The sequence below is a fragment of the Chrysemys picta genome, chromosome 24 (genome assembly GCF_011386835.1).
Source record: "Chrysemys picta bellii isolate R12L10 chromosome 24, ASM1138683v2, whole genome shotgun sequence".
Taxonomy (NCBI): domain Eukaryota; kingdom Metazoa; phylum Chordata; order Testudines; family Emydidae; genus Chrysemys; species Chrysemys picta.
This window is the reverse complement of record NC_088814.1, coordinates 1,275,285-1,292,918: the sequence shown is the minus strand read 5'-3', so window position 1 is coordinate 1,292,918 and position 17,634 is coordinate 1,275,285. Positions and strand designations below refer to the sequence as shown.

Sequence of the window (17,634 nt, the reverse complement as noted above, 5' to 3'; positions counted from 1 at the left end):
GCTGGGAAGAGAGCAGGACAGTCTGTATCTCCTCAGTGGGCTCACCACCCCTGGCAGGACACGCTGCACCCGGGCCCCACCCCGGAGTACAGCGCCACTCGCCCACTGGCATCTCACACAGCCCTGCTCCCCGCTCCTCTCAACGGGCAGCAGCCCCGCCCTAACGCTGGGGAGGGGGGTGCATGCCCCACCTTGCCCTCAGTACCACAGGGGACAGGAGCCCCACAGGGCTGCAGGGGGGTTTCCTGCATCTCAACTTCTGCCCTGCCATTTCATGGGGTTTGGCAGAGCGGGGGAAGCCCCCACCCCTATTCCCCACCTGCGCCCAGGGGCCCATTTCTAAGATCTGCTAAAGGTGGAGCTGAAGGGAGGCCCCTGGGGCTGGCAGATCAATCCATCTTTCCTTGCCCCTTGGCGGGCTGGGCACGTCTGGGGGGGCCTGCACACTGCAAGGGGAAGGGACAAGACGTGGGGCAGCCTTGTGCAGTGCCTCCAAGCCCATGTGGAATAACCAGTGACAGGCTGGGACCCCACCTCGCAGCCTGAGCTCTGGGCAGAGGAAGGGCCTGAGCTGGGGGAAGGGGGAGGCAGGCGGGTGGCATAGAGCCAAGGAGGCTGTGTCACAGAGTGTGGGGGGACACAAGGCCCTGCACCCCCGGCTTCACCATGACTCTCAGCCAGCCAGTAAAGCAGAAAGTTTATTTAGACGACAGGAACACAGTCCAAGGCAGGTCTTGCAGGCACAGACAACAGGATTTCCCCCATTAGGTCCATCTTGGGGTCCCAGGGCACCTAGCCCCCTTGGGAGGTCAGAGCCCCGTTTGCCGCCCAGCCATCTCTGAACTCTCTCTCCAGCCTTTGTCAGTTTCCCGGGCCAAGGTGTCACCTGGCCTCTAACCCCTTCCTGGGTTCTCATGTTAGATGCTCAAGTATTCTCCATTGGTCAGTCTCCCACCCCCCAGTGCAGACTATCCTAGCCACACTCCCCTGTCAGCATTCACAGACCCCAGTAAGAACAGTCCCAGCTGATCACAGGCTGTAACTGCAGGGGCAGTTTGGGGGCTTCGCTCACTGTCCCCCGAGAGAGCCCCGTCGGTTAGCTTACCCAGCCCACCCCATGGCACCCGGCTGCCCTGCCCATGCACCTACAGCCCTGAGCGGGGCCCCGGCTCCAGCCCTGACCTCTGTGCAGGGAGACAGGAGGGAGCCCGGCCTTTCCTCTGGGCCGAGGCGTGGCCACAGCCCTGGCATCCTCCCTGGAATCCCGGCTGCCCGGAGAGCTGGGTGCCAGCTCCTGCCTGGGGCCCGCCATTCCCCTGCTCTGGGGGCGGGGTGGGCTGGGTGCCAGGGGACGGACGGGCGAGGTGGGGGCCGGGCTCCTGTGCACCGGCTCTGCCCTGGGGGCGATGCTGCCCCTGCAGGTTCCCATGAAAATGCCCAGGGCAGCGTCAGCTGGAAAATGGGCAGAGGAGGGGGGAGCTGTCTGCGCCCCATCGCAGCCTGGAGCTGCAGTGCCCTCTGCTGACCAGCCCTGCTCCGGGCCAGACTCCATCCCCGGCTGCAGCCCCTCGTCCTCGGCTGGGGCCAGGGGCCGCGGCCGCCTTGGCAGCAGGACGGAGCTAGGCCAGGCCCGAGGGTGAGGGGCTGTTGGCCTGGCACGTAGGGATCAGGCCCTTGCACGCTGCCGAGCGCTCGCTAGGTGGCAGGAGTGGTGCAGCCTCTTAACAGCAGGGCCTAGCCTTGGCGCCCCTGCCCGCCCTGGGGCTGGGCTGGGCAAAGGGGCCTGGGGCGCAGAGCTGCCCCACACCCAGTGGGGCCAGCTCCCTGGGCGGGGGCAGGGGGAGCTGCCCTGAGGGGCTCACAGCCCAGCCAAGCGCGGGGGGCAGATCACAGTGGGAGCACAAAGGCTGCAGGGCAGGAATGGGGTGAAAACAGCCCCTGGGAGAGCTGGGCGGCCGGGACCCAGGCCCAGTGCAGACGGGGTGTGGGGGCGGGGCGGGAGGAGATGGGACAGAGAGGCTCCGGGAGGCCAGCTCCCTGGAGCAGGGGAGTCCTCGCTCGCTTGGATTTTTAAATCTCGGGGGGCTGGAGGGCCTCATGCTGCCTGCCCCCTTTGAGCATCGGCCTCCCTCCTGGCAGAGCGGGCAGCATCCAATCAGCTGGTGGCCCCCATGGGACGGGGGCAGGGCTCCCACAGGCAGGCACTGCCTGGGGGCAGCTGCAGCGCCGGGGGGCTATTGGTGTCAGGTGGAGCCCCCCGGGGCGGGTCAGAGATGCTGTGCTCGGCCGCAGCCCCCCCCAGGAAGCGCTGCGGGGGTGCTGGCCAGTCACCAAGGGCACGTGGCCATGAGAGCGTTGTGGGCATTGCCCCCGGGCAGGCTGCCTGGCTTGTTGGGGGAGGGGTGTTGGGGGCACATTGGGTGCGTGGGCTGCATGGCCCTGGCATGGGGGGGTGCACGGAGACGGGCTGCCCAGCAGGCACTGGGTGCTAGCAGGACTTGCCGAGCGGGGCTGTGCAGGGCTACGCAAGCTGAGATGGGGGCGCCCCTGGCGCTGCCATGTGCATGTCCTGAGGGACACCCGGCATTTCCTGGGTGCATCCTGGGGGAAGGGGGTGAACCAATGCCCGCCTGGCAGAGCGGCAAACCTGTTGAGCTCCCCTGTGCCCGGCAGCACCGTACTGGCCAGGTGCGAGCGTGAGGCAGCCAAGGCGCTGGACTGTCATGGCCCGAGCAGGGAGCCGGGTGCTCGGCGCGCCAGGCTAGGAGCTGCGTGGCTCAGCCCCCCCCACCCCTCCGCGGGCACTAGGGGCTAAGAGTCACTTGCCGCCTGCTCTGCCATCGCTCCGGGGAGCTCGTCACAGCTGGGAATGCAGTACCTGCCCTACGCACCGCGACTTCGCCTGGCGGGGCTAAGCCCACCCGGGCCGGCCGGAACTGCAGCCCCAATGGGGCCGGGGAGCCCCTGCAATCTGCTCCCTTCAAAGCCAGCGACTGTGAGGCCACTGGGGCCTGGGACACCTGCTCCTCCCAGCCCCCCCACCCACCCCAACAGCTCGCAGGGAGCCCAGGCTCCTGTCTGCCGGGGAGAGGCAGGCAATGGGCCCTGCTGGGGTGGCCCTGGGCAGCCTCCCTTAGCCATTGCTGGCTGCAGCCCAGCCCCTGGGCATGAAAGCTAGGCTCTGTGCCTGTCTGGGTGAGAGTGTGGGGCCCGTGTGGGGCACGAGGCCCCTGGGAACCCCCTGGGGGAGGAGCCAACATTTTTATAGATAGAAACTTTAATCCTTTATTTAAAAAAAAAAACGAAGCAACAACATGGCAAGCGGCAGCACCCGGCAGCCCGTTCCCTCCTGGGGCTAGCCCTGCAGGGCAGCCGCAACGCCCAGCGCCGGACGTGACTGCAGCTTGGAGCACCGGGCCCTGGCTGCTGTCCCCTCTGCTGGGCCAGGCACCTGCTGGCAGGAGCTCCCGGCTTGGGGCTCCCCCTCGAGTCCCTGCCTGGCGGCCAGACGCCACGGTGTGAACGCAGGCAGCACAGGGACCGCTCCTATTTACCCTGCAATCGGCACCTGGACCCTCAGCGAAATCGGGTGGCACTGTCAGCTCCTGGTGCCAGCCGCCCCTTGCCCTCACCAGGGCTCTCCCCGTGCCCCGCCCGCTGGCACAGAACAGCGCGTCCGTGCAGCCCAGCCCTCCACCTCCCCCAGCCCAAAGGGGCCAGTAACTAACTTGCTAATTAAGAAACCAGAGGCAAAGCTTGGGTAAGCTGCCCGGGGGCGGCAGGGCCAGGCAGTGGGGCCCTTCCATGCCCCACAACAGGGCGGGGGGGGGGCATCCTTGTGCCACAGGGCCAGCCCCCAAATGGAGCTTCCCGGGTTCAGTGCTGAAGCAGCCTCTGGCCCGCTGGGCCCTGTGCTCCCACTGGCAGCTGCTGCGGATTTCGGTTTGAATGTGGGGCTGTGGGGTGACCCCCGAGGCTTTTCCATGGGGTTTGTCTCCAGTAGAGGTCACAGGGGCTCGGTCTCTTCCTGCAGCCACCGCCTCGTCCAGCCATGCAGGGCAGCGATCCCCCAACCAGCTCCTGCTGGTAACGGGTGCTCCTGTCCCCCATCACTGACGCTGGGGGGGCTCCCCTCCCCCACAGTGACCCACCCTATCCCGTCTGGCAGGCTCCGTCCTCCCCTGCAGCGCTATGTACACCGGAGCCGTGGCTGCGGGGCAGAGCGGCCCAGGCGCCCGTCTGGCTCCCCCAGAACCGAGGCAAAGCTGCGCCTGCTCCCAGGGGCCCGTCCCTCTCGTGTCCAGGGGCCCCGACTCCGGGGCAGGCTCGGAAATGCGCCTGGCAGGCCTGGGGCGAGTCCGGCGCACTGCTCTCCAAGGCAGCAGGCAAAGGGGATGCGAGCGGTCGGCTCAGAACACCAGCTCCTGGGCGATCTCCTGCAGGGCTGGGAACGGCTTCCGCGCCCCAGTCAGCTCCGTCTCCCGCACCTCCAAGCCCCCCAGCTGACGGCAGGGGCAGGGCATCGTGTAAGAGGCCACCAGCACCAGCTCCTCGTCCTCCTCGGGGCCACTGCTGCCCTCCCTCGCCGGGGCCTGCTCCGACTCAGCCCGCACTGGGGACGCCAGCTCCACCGCCGGGGCCGGGGCTGGGGCCAGCCAGGGGTGCTGCAGGCACTGCTCGGCCTTGGCCCGCTTCCTGCAGGCAGGAGGGAGGGGATTAGTGCTCTCAGCCCAGGAGTCCTCAGCCCTACCCCTGCGACTGCCCCCCTCCCGCATGGCCGCCCCCGAGAGTCCAGCCTTCCTCCCGCCCCACGCTCGCATCAGGGCGACACCCTGGCAGCCAGCGAAGCTGCGACACGTGCGAGGCCGGCTCCAGGGCCGATCTCCCCAGGCGCAGGGAGCGCGTGCTTGGCGGGAGGCTCTGGCCCGGGTGCCACGTGCCCCTGAGGCTGGCATGACAAGGCCAGGGGGCAGCGGCGGGTACCTGGGGTTCTTGACGAGCAGGGAGCGGATGAAGTCGATGGCCTGGTCCGAGATGCCCTGGAAGACGTCGGGTGGGAACTGCACGTTCACCTGCGAGATGTTCAGGAAGGTCTCCTGCTTGGTGTCGCCCAGGAACGGCGACTCGCCCGTCAGCATGACGTAGGTCAGCACCCCGACGCTCCTGGGGAGAGCCCCTGGGGTCAGAGCCAGCGGGGAGCCCAGTGGGCCAGGGCCTGGCTCCCATCGGCGCTAGCCGCCTGCTCTGTGGGTGACGGGAGGAGGAGCAGCCCCCGCGGCCAAGGTCAAACCCATGAGACTCCCGACCCCTCCCCAGGCTGAGCCCGGCCCCTGTGGCCAGGGAGGCCCGAGGACCCCCCCTTCACCCCTGCTCCTCTCCCGGACGCTGGCAGGTTCACAACCGTGAGCTAAGACTCCTTCCCAGAGCCGGGGAGGGCCTGGGGGGGCTGATGGGGGGCATGGAGGGGACGTAGCCCTGTACCCCCCCTCAGCGGGTCACAACTGCAGTACTGATCATGCCACAAGCGGGCACTACACCCACACTGTGGGCTCCCCGGCCTCTCCTCCAGCTGGGTGAGGGGCCGAGGACGCTGGGGGCAGGGCAGAGCGGTTTCTGGGGGGAGTGCATCGGCAGGGGCAGGGGAGATTCGCCCTGGCTCCCAGGGTGCCCCGTGCCAGGACAAGCAGGAACTCAGCCCCGCGGATGACGCACTGCGAGCAAACCCTGCAGCTACCTGGTGACCTGCAGCGAGGAAACACCCCCCCCCCCTGCTCTTTGCACCAGCCCCCCGTGTGCCGTTACCCTGCCCCCACCCCACAGGCGAAAGGACAGACCCCCCCCCGACGCGTGCCCCTAGGAGAGGGCAGAGGGACCACAGAGACCTACCACATGTCGGTGGCCGTGCTGATGGGCTCGTAACTCAGGACCTCGGGAGCTGCAAAGGGAAACGTAGGGGAGTTACGGACCCTGCCGCTGGTGCCAGGCTGTGCCAGCGACTCCGCCCCCGGGCGAGGAGGGCACCCAGGCCGGCAGCGGGAGTGGGGGGCGCTGGAGGGGGCAGCACTGCGCAGCGAGCTCAGCACAGGGCTGAACGGGTTCGGGGGGGTGGCGAGACCCATGCCCAGTCCCTGTCTCTGCTGGAGCGAGGTGCCAGGGCCCTTGGGCACATGGCTCAGAACCCAGGCGCTCGGGGCAGATTCACCCCTGTGGATTCACGACCAAAGGGCTGCAGCCCAACAAGGATGTGTCGGCCCGTCCCTCCCCCACCCGTCCCCGGTCTCTGCTGCCCACCGCAGTGCCACTTACCCACGTACTCCGGCGTGCCCAGAATCTCGCGCACCTCCCGCATGGCGTCCACCCGGCGCGACAGCCCGAAGTCCACGATGCGGATGTCGCCCAGGGGGCTGCTGCTGGTCAGGAGGATGTTCTGGGGCTGCAGGGCAGGGGCAGGGTGTGAGCCGAGAGGGCCGGGACAAGGCAGGGCTGGGCTCCGCTCCCCCTGCACGGACGGGGGGTGGGAGGGACCCCACCACCGTGGGGACGAGGGGGGGTTCCAGGAGCCCTGGGGGAACCAGCCCTTTCCAAGCTTGTGTCCACCCGTCCTGCCCTCCCAAGAGACTCTGCTCCGAGTTGGGGGAGGCCCCCAGTAACCGCCCGGCCCCACCGGTACCTTCAGGTCCAGGTGGACGACGTTGTGCTGGTGCAGGTAGGCGACGCCGCGCAGGATCTGCCGCACCAGCCGGATCACGTCCTGCTCGGTGAAGGCCTCGTCCTGCTCCGCCACGCACTGCTGGAAGATCTCTCCGCCGGCCGCGCTGAAGGGGGGGGTGGCAGGTGAGGGGGGGGACGGAGCCTTGCTGGCAAATGCCTCCCCCAGCTACCAGCACCTGCTAACAACCCCCTCCCCCAGCACACGCTAACCCCCAGCACCTGCTAACAACCCCCCTCCCCCAGCACACGCTAACCCCGAGCACATGCTAACAACCCCCCTCCCCAGCACACGCTAACCCCCCAGCACCAGCACACGCTAACCCCCCTTTCTCCAGTGCAGGCATAGCTCTGCCACCTGATTCCCAGCCTCCCCCTCCACCCCGGTGCTAATCCCTAGACCCCGCTCCCCTCCAGCGCCGGGAATCGAACCCAGGCGTCCTGACGGTCTGCTCATTTCACAAATGGCCGGCGGGCGGGGACTCCTCAGGGAAGGGCTCCACCCTCAGTCCCTGCGTCGGCACAGCCACCCTGGGGCCCCGTACCCCGGCCTCCTCCTGCCGGGATCCCAGGAGACAGCTCTTGGCAGGTCGTTCTCCTGGCCCAGAACAGCGGTGACAGCACCCAGCCTGTTCCTCGCTGGTTATGTAACCGCAGCCCCAGCGCCCAGAGGGCAGGGCCGTGCACCCAGCTTGGCAAGGCCCTGCCTGTCTCAGCCCCGGCTCCAGGCCCAGCCCTGGCAGGGGGCGCAGGGCGCACAGCACCAGCCCGTGGAGCTGCTCACGCCCATGGGGCTGACCCCGAGGTGCCCCCAAGCAGCCAGGATGCTGCATGTCCCTGGGCGCCAGCCGGGCTGGTTCCAGGCCAGGGGTGTCTGCGCAGCTCTGCGCCCTCCGGCCTCTGCCAGCGATTAACCAGAAGCTGCAGGGGCCGCCAGGGGCTGGCCTGCAGGAGCTGGGAGAGCCAGAAACCTCTCTGGGGAGCCTGCACCCACGGGACCAGCGAGGGTGGGAAGGGTCGGATACAGCTTCAGAGCAGGGCCGAACCCAGGTGCCCCCGTGGGACGGGTGGGTCTTTGTCCATCCCCAGCGCTGCCATCCCAGGAGCCTCATCCCAGACTTCCCCTTTGGAGACCACAATGTGTAGGCTGGCTGGCCCTTTAAAGGGGGCTGGGCTCGCTGTTGGCCCCAGCTGGCCGGGATCAGAGGGGTGATGGCCCTGGAGTTTGAGTAGAGGAACCACAGAGAGCAGGTGGGCTGGGCATGGCCTCGAGGGAGGGGCTGCAGCTGGCTGTCAGGGGCTCCGGGAAGGTGCCTGGGACGCAGGGCTCTGTTCTGGAGACGGCGAGGTAATGCTGAGGGGACTGGCCGAAGGGAGCCCAAGTGGGGTGAATGCAGCCTTGGTTTTGTTTGGAGATTTGTTACCCTGGAAGGGGACTGAATTGTGAATGAGGCAGCTGGAGGAGTGAGCCCGAGAGACAGGGAGTGTCTGCAGTGCCACGCTCAGCCATGCCCTGTGGCACCCACCTCAAGCCGGGAAGGGAGGGGGCAGATCGTGGTAGGTGGCACAGGCCGGGAGGGTGGGTTCTGCGACTGCAGGAACTGGGGCAATTCCCAATGTGGGCCAGGCCATGGAGGGGTCACTCCAGGCTGAGCTGCTCCCCAAATCTGGGGGGACTCGCTAGGTGACATCAGAGGCAGCAAGGCCCAGTGGTGAGGGCCCTGGCCTGGGTGTCTGAACACCTGGGTTCTACTCCTGACTTGCTGTGGGACCTTGGGCCTGTCCCTTCCCCTCTGGTCCTCTCCCACCCTTGTCTTGTCTATTCAGCTTGTAAACTGTGGGGCAGGGACGGTGCTAGGCGCTGCACGTGCACACCGTGGGGCCCTGATCTCGGCTGGGGCTTGTCAGCCCCGCTGTACGAGCGGAGGGAGCGTGCTGACGGGCAGGTTCGCATTGCTCACCTCATGCTGTGGTTACAGCGAGAGCAGATCACAGCCCCGTTCTGGGAGCAAAAAACACGCGCGCGAAACCACCAGCTGTTTCTGGGAACTCGACGCTGAGCTAGGGTCGCGTTTCAGAGACAGCCACCCACGCACCTTTCCCTGGGGCCACCCAGCGCGCTGGCTGGGGAGCAGAATCCAGCTGCCTTTCTAAGGGACCCAAGACCCAGCGAGGCGCTTTCAGAAAAAACCCAGAGCGGCTGCGAGCTTCTGTTTCCACCCACATGCCCAGCGGGGCGGGGTGCGTTTGCCAGGAAGGCCCAGGTCTCGTGGGGTCCCCCAGCTGCCTGGTCAGGTGCCTGTTGCTAGCACCTCATCAAGAGCTGTGCCATTACTGGGGTTTATACTGGCACAAGGGGCCCAGGGTAGCATCCACGCTGAACGTGCTCATTCCCCAGATGCCCAGCCTGCCTCACGTGCCCATGGCACCGTGCCGGCAACAGCCAGCGCCAGCCCAGCCCCTCCCGCTTGTCCCAGGGCCAGCGAGGGGGGATTCAGGAACAGCCCTGATGGGTCCCAGCACCTCTGGGTCACCAGTTCCGACCCGGCCTGAGTGAGGAACACGCCCAGGCCTCAGTCCGTCCAGTCCCTACAGCGACATGAAGGCCGAGCTCCCCCTCCTCCCTGGGGGGTGCTCCCCAGGCAGGCTGGGCTGGCGCCCCTCCACACACCGCCCCGCCCCACCCCACCAGCCTTTGGAGGGCAGAGAGTGGGACCGTCCAGAGGCCCTGTCAGTAGCAAAGGCTCCTTTCCCACTGCAGGGGGGCAGCTGGGCTCCTAGAACCAGCCCCCCCTGCCAACAGCACAGGGTCCCCCTTGCTCCGTTCCACCCCATGGTCAGCCCCACGGTCCCCTCAGCCCTGCGGTGTGTGCAGGGGGGTCCCTGTAGCGTCACTTCTCCCTCCTGCCGCTGCCGTCCCGGCACCACCTGAGTCTCTTTCCTGGTAAATGAGCCTGGCCTGGTTCGTGCAAAGGCCCCAGACAGGAAGCCGCGCTCTCTGGGGACCCAGCTGGGGCCCTGTGGTGGAGCCGTGTGGGCAGGATGCGGCCCCGAGATCAGCAGCTGCCCGGAAAGGGAGATGAGAAACGGGGCTGAGGCTGTTTCTCAGACACGCTCTGGTTCAGTCACTTCCTGCTCCGCTCAGCCCCAGCCGAGGCAGCAGGTTTCAAGTGCAGGCGCCGGGCAGGGCAGGGAGCTGGTGCCTGACGCAGGTACCCCCTGTCCGCGCTCTATGGACAGGCTGTTCTAGGGCCCTGGAAAGCACTTTCTAGGCCACAGGAGACTGCAGGGCCCTGATCAGAAACGCCCCCCCCCGCAGCCCCAAGGAGAGTCACAGAATATCAGGGCTGGAAGGGACCCCAGGAGGTGTCTAGTCCAACCCCCTGCTCAACGCAGGACCAACCCCAACTAAATCATCCCAGCCAGGGCTTTGTCAAGCCGGGCCTTAAAATCTCTAAGGATGGAGATTCCACCACCTCCCTAGGGAACCCAGTCCAGTGCTTCACCACCCTCCGAGCGACAAAGTTTTTTCCGAATATCCAACCTGGACCTCCCCCACTGCAACTTGAGACCGTGCCCTGCTCTGTAGAGGGTCCTGCCCCCGCCGACCCCACTGGCAGAACCAGGGAAGGGGCCCAGCCTGCAGCCTTCACACCGCAGAGCAAAGGGCGTGTATGGAAGGGGTGGGGCCGAGAGCAGCCGAGGGGTGAGGCAGTGTGGGGACCCCCCCGAGGAGCGAGGGGGCCCCGTTTGCCCAGGCTCATGGCGGCGAGGACCCCTGAGCTGAGCCGCCGCCCGGCACTCACCACTCCAGCACCAGCACGATCTCGGCGGGCGTCTCGTAGACCTCGTGCAGATCCACCACGTGGGGGCTGCGGGCGGCCAGCTCCAGCACGGCGATCTCGTTGATGATGTCGAGCCGGCAGTCCTCGCCCTTGCGCCGCTTCCGCAGGAACTTGGCTGCGAACTCCCGGCCCGTGGCCTTCTCCAAGCACTTCTTCACCACCGCGAACTTTCCCCTGCGGAGAGGAGCCATCAGGGAACTGAGCAGGGGCTGGCCCCGGCCCCTCCATCATCACACCCCCTCCCCATGCAGCACGGCCCCCCTGCCCGCCTTCCCATCTCTTCCCAGCCCCCCATGAACCCCTGAGCTGAGAGAGTCACAAGGTGCAGCTTCCGCGACTCCAGGGCCGGTACCCCCATTATCCACAGGCCTCCTGCTCCCTGGCCTGTCCCCCGTCCCCCTGCCAGGCGAGTGCCCCGCTGATTTGCACCCGGGGCAGGGAGTCACCAAGCAGGGGCAGGGGCAGCTCCCACCCTGCAGGGCAGGGAGGAGCCAGGATCCTAGGATCTCGCCGTGTAAACAGAGACGTTCCCTGCTGCCGTTTCCAGGAACCCCTCGCCTAATGGGAACCATGTGGCCCAGGCCCCAGGCTGAGCTCCTGAGCAAGCGGCAGCTGGGGGCACCCCAGAACCCCAGCACACGGCGCCGCAACCACAGCCCCGAGGGGAGCGGGCACAGGCCCACGTGCGCTGCGCCCGCCAAGCCCCTGGAGTGCCTGGGGCAGCAGCCAGCAGGCGCTCGGAGATGTGCCAGCGCTTCCCCCACAGGCTGCTTTGTGCCACACATGTGGGTCCCGACCAACACACACGGCTCCAGCCGCATCCAGACAGCAGCCGCCCCTCTTGTGAGCCAGAGCCCCTGGGATCGCAGCCGCCGCCACCTCACCCCGACCCCCCAGCTCTGGCTCCAGCCACCCCTTGGCTGCAAGAGAGAGACGGGGCTTTACCCCCTCCTGGCACAGAGCGGCCCCCAGCGTGCAGCCCTTCACCCCTGCCAGCCTGCCCCACGCTGGGCCGGGCCGTGCATCAGCCAGCGCCCGGCCTGAGCTTTCAGCGCACCCTGGCTCCCGCCCTGGTCTCGCATCGTTGGCCCCGAAGAAAAGCTGGACGAAGCCGGAGCAAATTGCTCCCAATTAGCAGGAGCCACCCAGGGAACCAGCCCTTGTCCCGCCCCACCGGGGCGTCAATCAGCGTCACAGGCCAGGCCACCGAGCCAGTCCCGACCTGTCGCACGCAGTCTCTGGGCCCTGTCCCAGCAAGGCCCTTTTAGGGAGTTGGCCCAGCAGCCAGGCAGCCCATCCCCTGCCGACGGGCTCCAGGGACAAGGGCCTGGGTGAGGCTAGCGAGAGATGACAGGCCCCTCGCCCGGCGGCTCCCGTTTGCACCATGGGATAGAACTGGAGAGCTGGCTCCCCACGAGCCAGTCGTAGCCCACCCCCAAGCCGCTCGGCTGTTCTCAGGGCGACCTCTGGCGACAGCCGCTTGGCCCCAGAAAGTTTGGAAATGGCCCCGGCTCAGAACTTCGTGCCCAAAACCGAGAGATTCCAACAGCTTCTGGGTGGCTGCTTGTAAACAGGCAGGAAGAGAATTTGCAAAACTGAGAGACGACGACGCTGGCTGGAAGATTCCCCCCACAACCCCTCAGTCCTGCCCGCACCCCCCTGCCAGCCCCTCAGTCCTGCCCGCACCCCCCTGCCAGCCCCTCAGTCCTGCCCGCACCCCCCTGCCAACGCCCCTCAGTCCTGCCCGCACCCCCCTGCCAACGCCCCTCAGTCCTGCCCGCACCCCCCTGCCAGCGCCCCTCAGTCCTGCCCGCACCCCCTACCAACGCCCCTCAGTCCTGCCCGCACCCCCTACCAACGCCCCTTAGTCCTGCCCGCACCCCCCCGCCAGCGCCCCTCAGTCCTGCCCGCACCCCCCTGCCAACCCCTCAGTCCTGCCCGCGCCCCCCTGCCAACCCCTCAGTCCTGCCCGCACCCCCCTGCCAACCCCTCGGTCCTGCCCGCACCCCCTGCCAGCGCCCCTCGGTCCTGCCCGCACCCCCCTGCCAGTGCCCCTCGGTCCTGCCCGCACCCCCCTGCCAACCCCTCAGTCCTGCCCGCACCCCCCTGCCAGCGCCCCTCAGTCCTGCCCGCACCCCCCTGCCAGCGCCCCTCAGTCCTGCCCGCACCCCCTGCCAGCGCCCCTCAGTCCTGCCCGCACCCCCCTGCCAACCCCTCAGTCCTGCCCGTACCCCCCTGCCAGCGCCCCTCAGTCCTGCCCGCACCCCCCTGCCAGCGCCCCTCAGTCCTGCCCGCACCCCCCCGCCAGCGCCCCTCAGGAGCAGGGGCGAGGCTAATGCACTGTTCAGCTGGCCCCAGCCACCATGGCACCTGGCGACTGGCATGAGCATGGCAGGACTCCCCTCCCTGAGCCTGGGGCGCCCTGCAGACATGGGCAGCAGGTGCTTTGCACCCTCCTGGGCCAGGCCAGGCTCAGCAGTGGGGCGGGGGGGGGCTTCCACGCAGGCCGCAGCCCTGCTGGGTTGGTGCCCAGTTCAGCTGTTGCCACCACACCCCGGCCGGCTCCCCATACGAGCGCATCCCACCAGCCTGGCACTGATAACAAAGGGAGCGGCCGGGGGCTGAACCCTCCAGTTAATTCTCATGCAGCCTGGGGACCCTGGGAGCTCCTAGTGCGCAGAGCAGTGGGGCAGGGGCTGCTGTGCTGGGACTCCAGCCCAGAGCGACGCCCTCCCAGCAGCCCCAGAGGCCTTTGTTCCAGCCATCACCCGGCTGGACGTGGTCCTTTCCCTGGGGCTCGGCCTGCTGTCTCCCCAGTGTGCCTGGCCCAGGATTCCCGGCCTCCGGTCCCCAGGAGCGGGCGCCGTTCGTTGCCCCTAAGCGAGCGGAAATTGGGCACGAGTGCGTCTCGCCGCAGGAAACAGCGGGGACAACATCCTGATTGCTCCCTGCAGCACGAGGAGTCAACCCCCCACCCCCAACCGCTCCTAACTGGACCCCGCAGCCAGGGCAGCTGAGGGAGAGCCCAGCCCCCACGCTGCAGTCCCACACTGTGGGGCTCGTCCCCAGGGTGCCCCGTGGTACGCTGGGGCAGATGAGACATGAGCAACTTCTCCTCCTGCAGGAAATGCGCCACCTGCTTCCATGGCTTGTGCTCCCAAAGCCAGAGGGGCAGCAAGCGAGCGAGCTCCTGGGGATGGGGCAGGGAGCAGGCCGGGGGCTAGGTGCCTGAAAGGAGCCCCCCAGGCCCTGCTTCCCTCGGTGCCCAGGGCAGGGCCTGCCAGGAAATGCAGGAACCAGCGAGCTCCCAGCTCTGTGCTCCCAGGTGGGTCCTCGAACTATCGCTCAGATCAGACAGTGCCAGGGGATGGGCACGGGGCTGTGCAGACAGCACTCTGGGCTCACAGGTGCCACCTAATGGCGTCTGGGCCCAGCCACGGGGGTGAGGGCAGGTGTGTCCCCATCAGAATGGCCTTGGTTCATCTTGACTCCTCTTTATACACATCCAGGCTCAGCCTGATGGACCGTCCCTGCTCGAGAGACCCAGAACAGGAATGGCTGTGGGGGGGCTGCGGGTCGGGGTAGAGGGGCACAGCAGAGCAGGACCAGGCCTGGCTACAGCCACGGGCAGTTTGTCTCTCGCTCACAAGCTCATGGGGAGCAAGAGCTCCCCCAGGCGCCGCTTCCTGAGGGGGGGGGAGCTGAGCTGGCCGCACAGCCCCCACTAGGGTTCTTGCAGTGGAAGGACTGTACACTGGGCTGGGCACTGGAGACCTGGGGGGCAGTTCCCATCTCTGCCACAGACTCCCTGTGTGACCTTGGCTGAGTCCCTTCATCCCTCTGGGCCTCAGGCCCCAGCTGTAGCATGGGGATGATTGTTCCCTTCTTCGCAGGGAGGCTGGGGGGACACAATCCACCAGGGACTGAGAGGCTCAGATGCTGGGGTGGGGCAGCTGGGCATATCATGTGGGCATATCGTCTGGGCTGCATTGGCCCCTGCTGGGTGCTCAGTGCCACAGGCACAGAGACAGGAGCCCAGGGTGACGTGCTCAGGGTCGGAAGGTGGGAAGGTCTGTGCTCCTATCCCCGCTGAGGGCGGGCAGCAGCCAGTGTGGACCGGGACAAGCGGCGGCTGGCCAGTGAAATGCCAGGTCCCGGGCCAGGCTCCAGGCAGTGAGGGCACCAGGCTCCAGCTCAGAAATAGCCTCCGCCACAAGAAGCCAGCTGCAGCCGTCTGTCCCGGGCAGACTGTGCTGCTAAAGATAGCCAGGGTGGTACCAGCTCCGGCCTCAGCCCTGGGGAATCCAGGGCTGCTTTCAGAGCGCCAGCAGCCTGCTAAATACCGAGAGCTCCCCAGGCCGGTGGCTGCCCGTGCTATGCATAGGGCACGTCACCAGCTCAGCACCCAGTGACCCTGATCTGTGCAGAGCCACCAGGGCCCAGGTCAGGGAGATCTGTCTCCTCTTGGCTAGCAGGAAATCAGCAGGTAGCAAGCGACTCGCTCTGAGCAAGAAACCGCAGTGTGCTCGGCTTCCGACTGTCTGCAGAGCACTGAAATGCTGGGGGGCCTCCCTGCAACCGGTTCCCCCCGCCGGGCACCGGGCAGCTACAACCAAACTGCACTTCAGCGGCGTGAAAGCCAGGCGCCGGGGCAAGGTCTCAGGGGGATGGGGGTGCAGGGCTCTCTGCTCGGGGGGGGGTTACAGGCTCTCTGCCCGGGGGGGGCGGGGGGCAGGGCTCTCTGCCCCGGTGTGTGGCTGTGGCGTGTGCAACAAGAGAGATTCTTCCTTCACCAGAAGCTGCTGTATCCCCCCCCCATTCCCCCGGCTCCCCAGCCCGACCTGGGCACTTTGGGCTGGTGCCAGAAGCCCCAGGGCCAGCGACGCCAGGAAAGGCCCTTCCCGTGCCCCCATGGGGTTATTTGATGCCCCAGAGGGGAGGGAGATCTCAGTGGCATCCCCCCACCCCCCAGTCCGTGCTGTGGCCGGCTCCCTGCCACAAGCCTGGCCCAGGGTCAGCCGAGGACGCTGGCGGTGCCAGCAAGGCGGCCTCCCCACCCCAGCCCCAGGCGGCAGAGTGAGAGACAACCCCCGAGGGCACGGCAGCATCTGGTGACTCCACCACCACCCCCATCCCCGGCTCTCAGCCAAGCGCTGCTCCCACAACCCACCCGGCCCTGGGCTGGGCCCCTGCCTCAGTGGCCCTGAGCTGTGACGTTCATGGGGGCAGGTCTGTTCACCCCTCCCTGGCCTTCCTCCGGGCACCGCAGTGCGGCCCCAAGTGAGCCTCCACGCATCACCCCCTGGGCGCTTGGAGCCACTCACACACAGTAACACACACGCACACTGACACCTGAGCCACTCACACACAGTAACACACACGTATCGCCCCCCGGGTGCTTGGAGCCCACTACCAACTTCCACGGCCCACTCACAGCCTCCATGCCGGGCACAGCCGAGGGGAGAGGCCCCAAAACAGTGCTTGGGCTACGCTTCCCCAGACGGAGACACACACAGCGACACCCGAGCCACTCACACACAGTAACACACACACACAATGACACCTCCCCTCAACTTATTCACACACTGCTCAACAAAGTCCTGCCCAAACTGAGTGGTCAGGCACACACACATTCACGCACTGACACACATACAAGGTGACACACACACACAATGGCACACACACATTCACGCACCGACACACGTACAAAGTGACACACACACACATTCTCGCACCGACACACGTACAAAGTGACACACACACACAATGGCACACACACATTCATGCATCGACACACATACAAGGTGACACACACACACAATGGCACACACACATTCACGCACCGACACACGTACAAAGTGACACACGTACAAGGTGACACACACACACACAATGGCACACACACATTCACGCATCGACACACATACAAGGTGACACACACACACAATGGCACACACACATTCTCGCACCGACACACATACAAGGTGACACACATTCTCGCACCGACACACGTACAAAGTGACACACGTACAAAGTGACACACACACATTCTCGCACCGACACACACACACACTGGCACACACACATTCTCGCACCGACACACGTACAAGGTGACACACACACAATGGCACACACACATTCTCGCACCGACACACGTACAAGGTGACACACACACACAATGGCACACACACATTCTCGCACCGACACACGTACAAGGTGACACACACACACATTCTCGCACCGACACACGTACAAGGTGACACACACACACAATGGCACACACACATTCACGCACCGACACACGTACAAGGTGACACACACACATTCTCGCACCGACACACGTACAAGGTGACACACACACACAATGGCACACACACATTCTCGCACCGACACACATACAAGGTGACACACACACACAATGACACACACACATTCTCACACTGACACACGTACAAGGTGACACACACACATTCTCGCACCGACACACGTACAAAGTGACACACGTACAAAGTGACACACACACATTCTCGCACCGACACACATACAAGGTGACACACACACACAATGGCACACACACATTCTCGCACCGACACACGTACAAGGTGACACACACTCCGCACCTGCCAGACTCGGCCCCTCTCGCGGCTGCGGGCGGTGAGGGGTGCGGGGGTCTCTAGTCTGGGGGCACAGGGACCCCCCGGCTCACCTGCCCAGCTCCCGGCCCAGCAGGGTGTAGCTGTCGGCGAACCGGTCGGTGCGGATGCGGGTCTGGGTCGGGGCGTCCATGCCCGGGCGGCTCATGCTGCCCGGGGGCCCGACGGGGCGCCCGGGGGACGCTGCCCGGAGCCCGGCGGGGGCTGGTGCCGAGACCCCGGGTCCCGGTGCCGGCTCGGTCCCAGACGAGGGGGGACGCGGCTCTGGACGGGTCGGTCCGGGCTCCGGGGGCAGCTCTGTGCGCCGGGCCGGCGGTTTGCAGCGAAGTCTGGCTCGGCAGGGCCGGGACGGGGGGGGCGCTCAGCCCCGTGCCACGGGCGGCGCCTCCTCCTCTCGGGGGCGGCTCCAGGCCCGGTCCCTCCCCCTG

The 17,634-nt window shown here is 66.7% G+C and overlaps 1 protein-coding gene across 1 annotated transcript; it reads right to left on the bottom strand.

The window, feature by feature from the left end:
• Window positions 1-3,259: 3,259 nt before the first annotated feature.
• LOC101935533 (serine/threonine-protein kinase 17A-like) lies at window positions 3,260-17,602 on the bottom strand. Its single transcript, XM_065577884.1, has 7 exons — window positions 17,260-17,602; window positions 10,515-10,727; window positions 6,671-6,815; window positions 6,307-6,433; window positions 5,887-5,935; window positions 4,984-5,163; window positions 3,260-4,695 (listed from the first exon to the last, which is right to left on the bottom strand). The coding sequence occupies exons 1-7, from the start codon at window positions 17,352-17,354 to the stop codon at window positions 4,410-4,412; spliced, it is 1,095 nt and encodes a 364-aa protein (XP_065433956.1). The 5' UTR covers window positions 17,355-17,602; the 3' UTR covers window positions 3,260-4,409.
• Between the last annotated feature and the right edge of the window lie 32 nt (window positions 17,603-17,634).

Excerpts from the sequence above, each read along its gene's own strand:
- LOC101935533 (XM_065577884.1), bottom strand. The coding sequence starts at position 17,354 with ATGAGCCGCCCGGGCATGGACGCCCCGACCCAGACCCGCATCCGCACC. Across the intron at positions 6,434-6,670 it reads TCGTCCACCTGGACCTGAAG|CCCCAGAACATCCTCCTGAC; the intron begins GTACCGGTGGGG and ends CCTGCCCTGCAG. Across the intron at positions 4,696-4,983 it reads CTGCTCGTCAAGAACCCCAG|GAAGCGGGCCAAGGCCGAGC; the intron begins GTACCCGCCGCT and ends TCCTGCCTGCAG.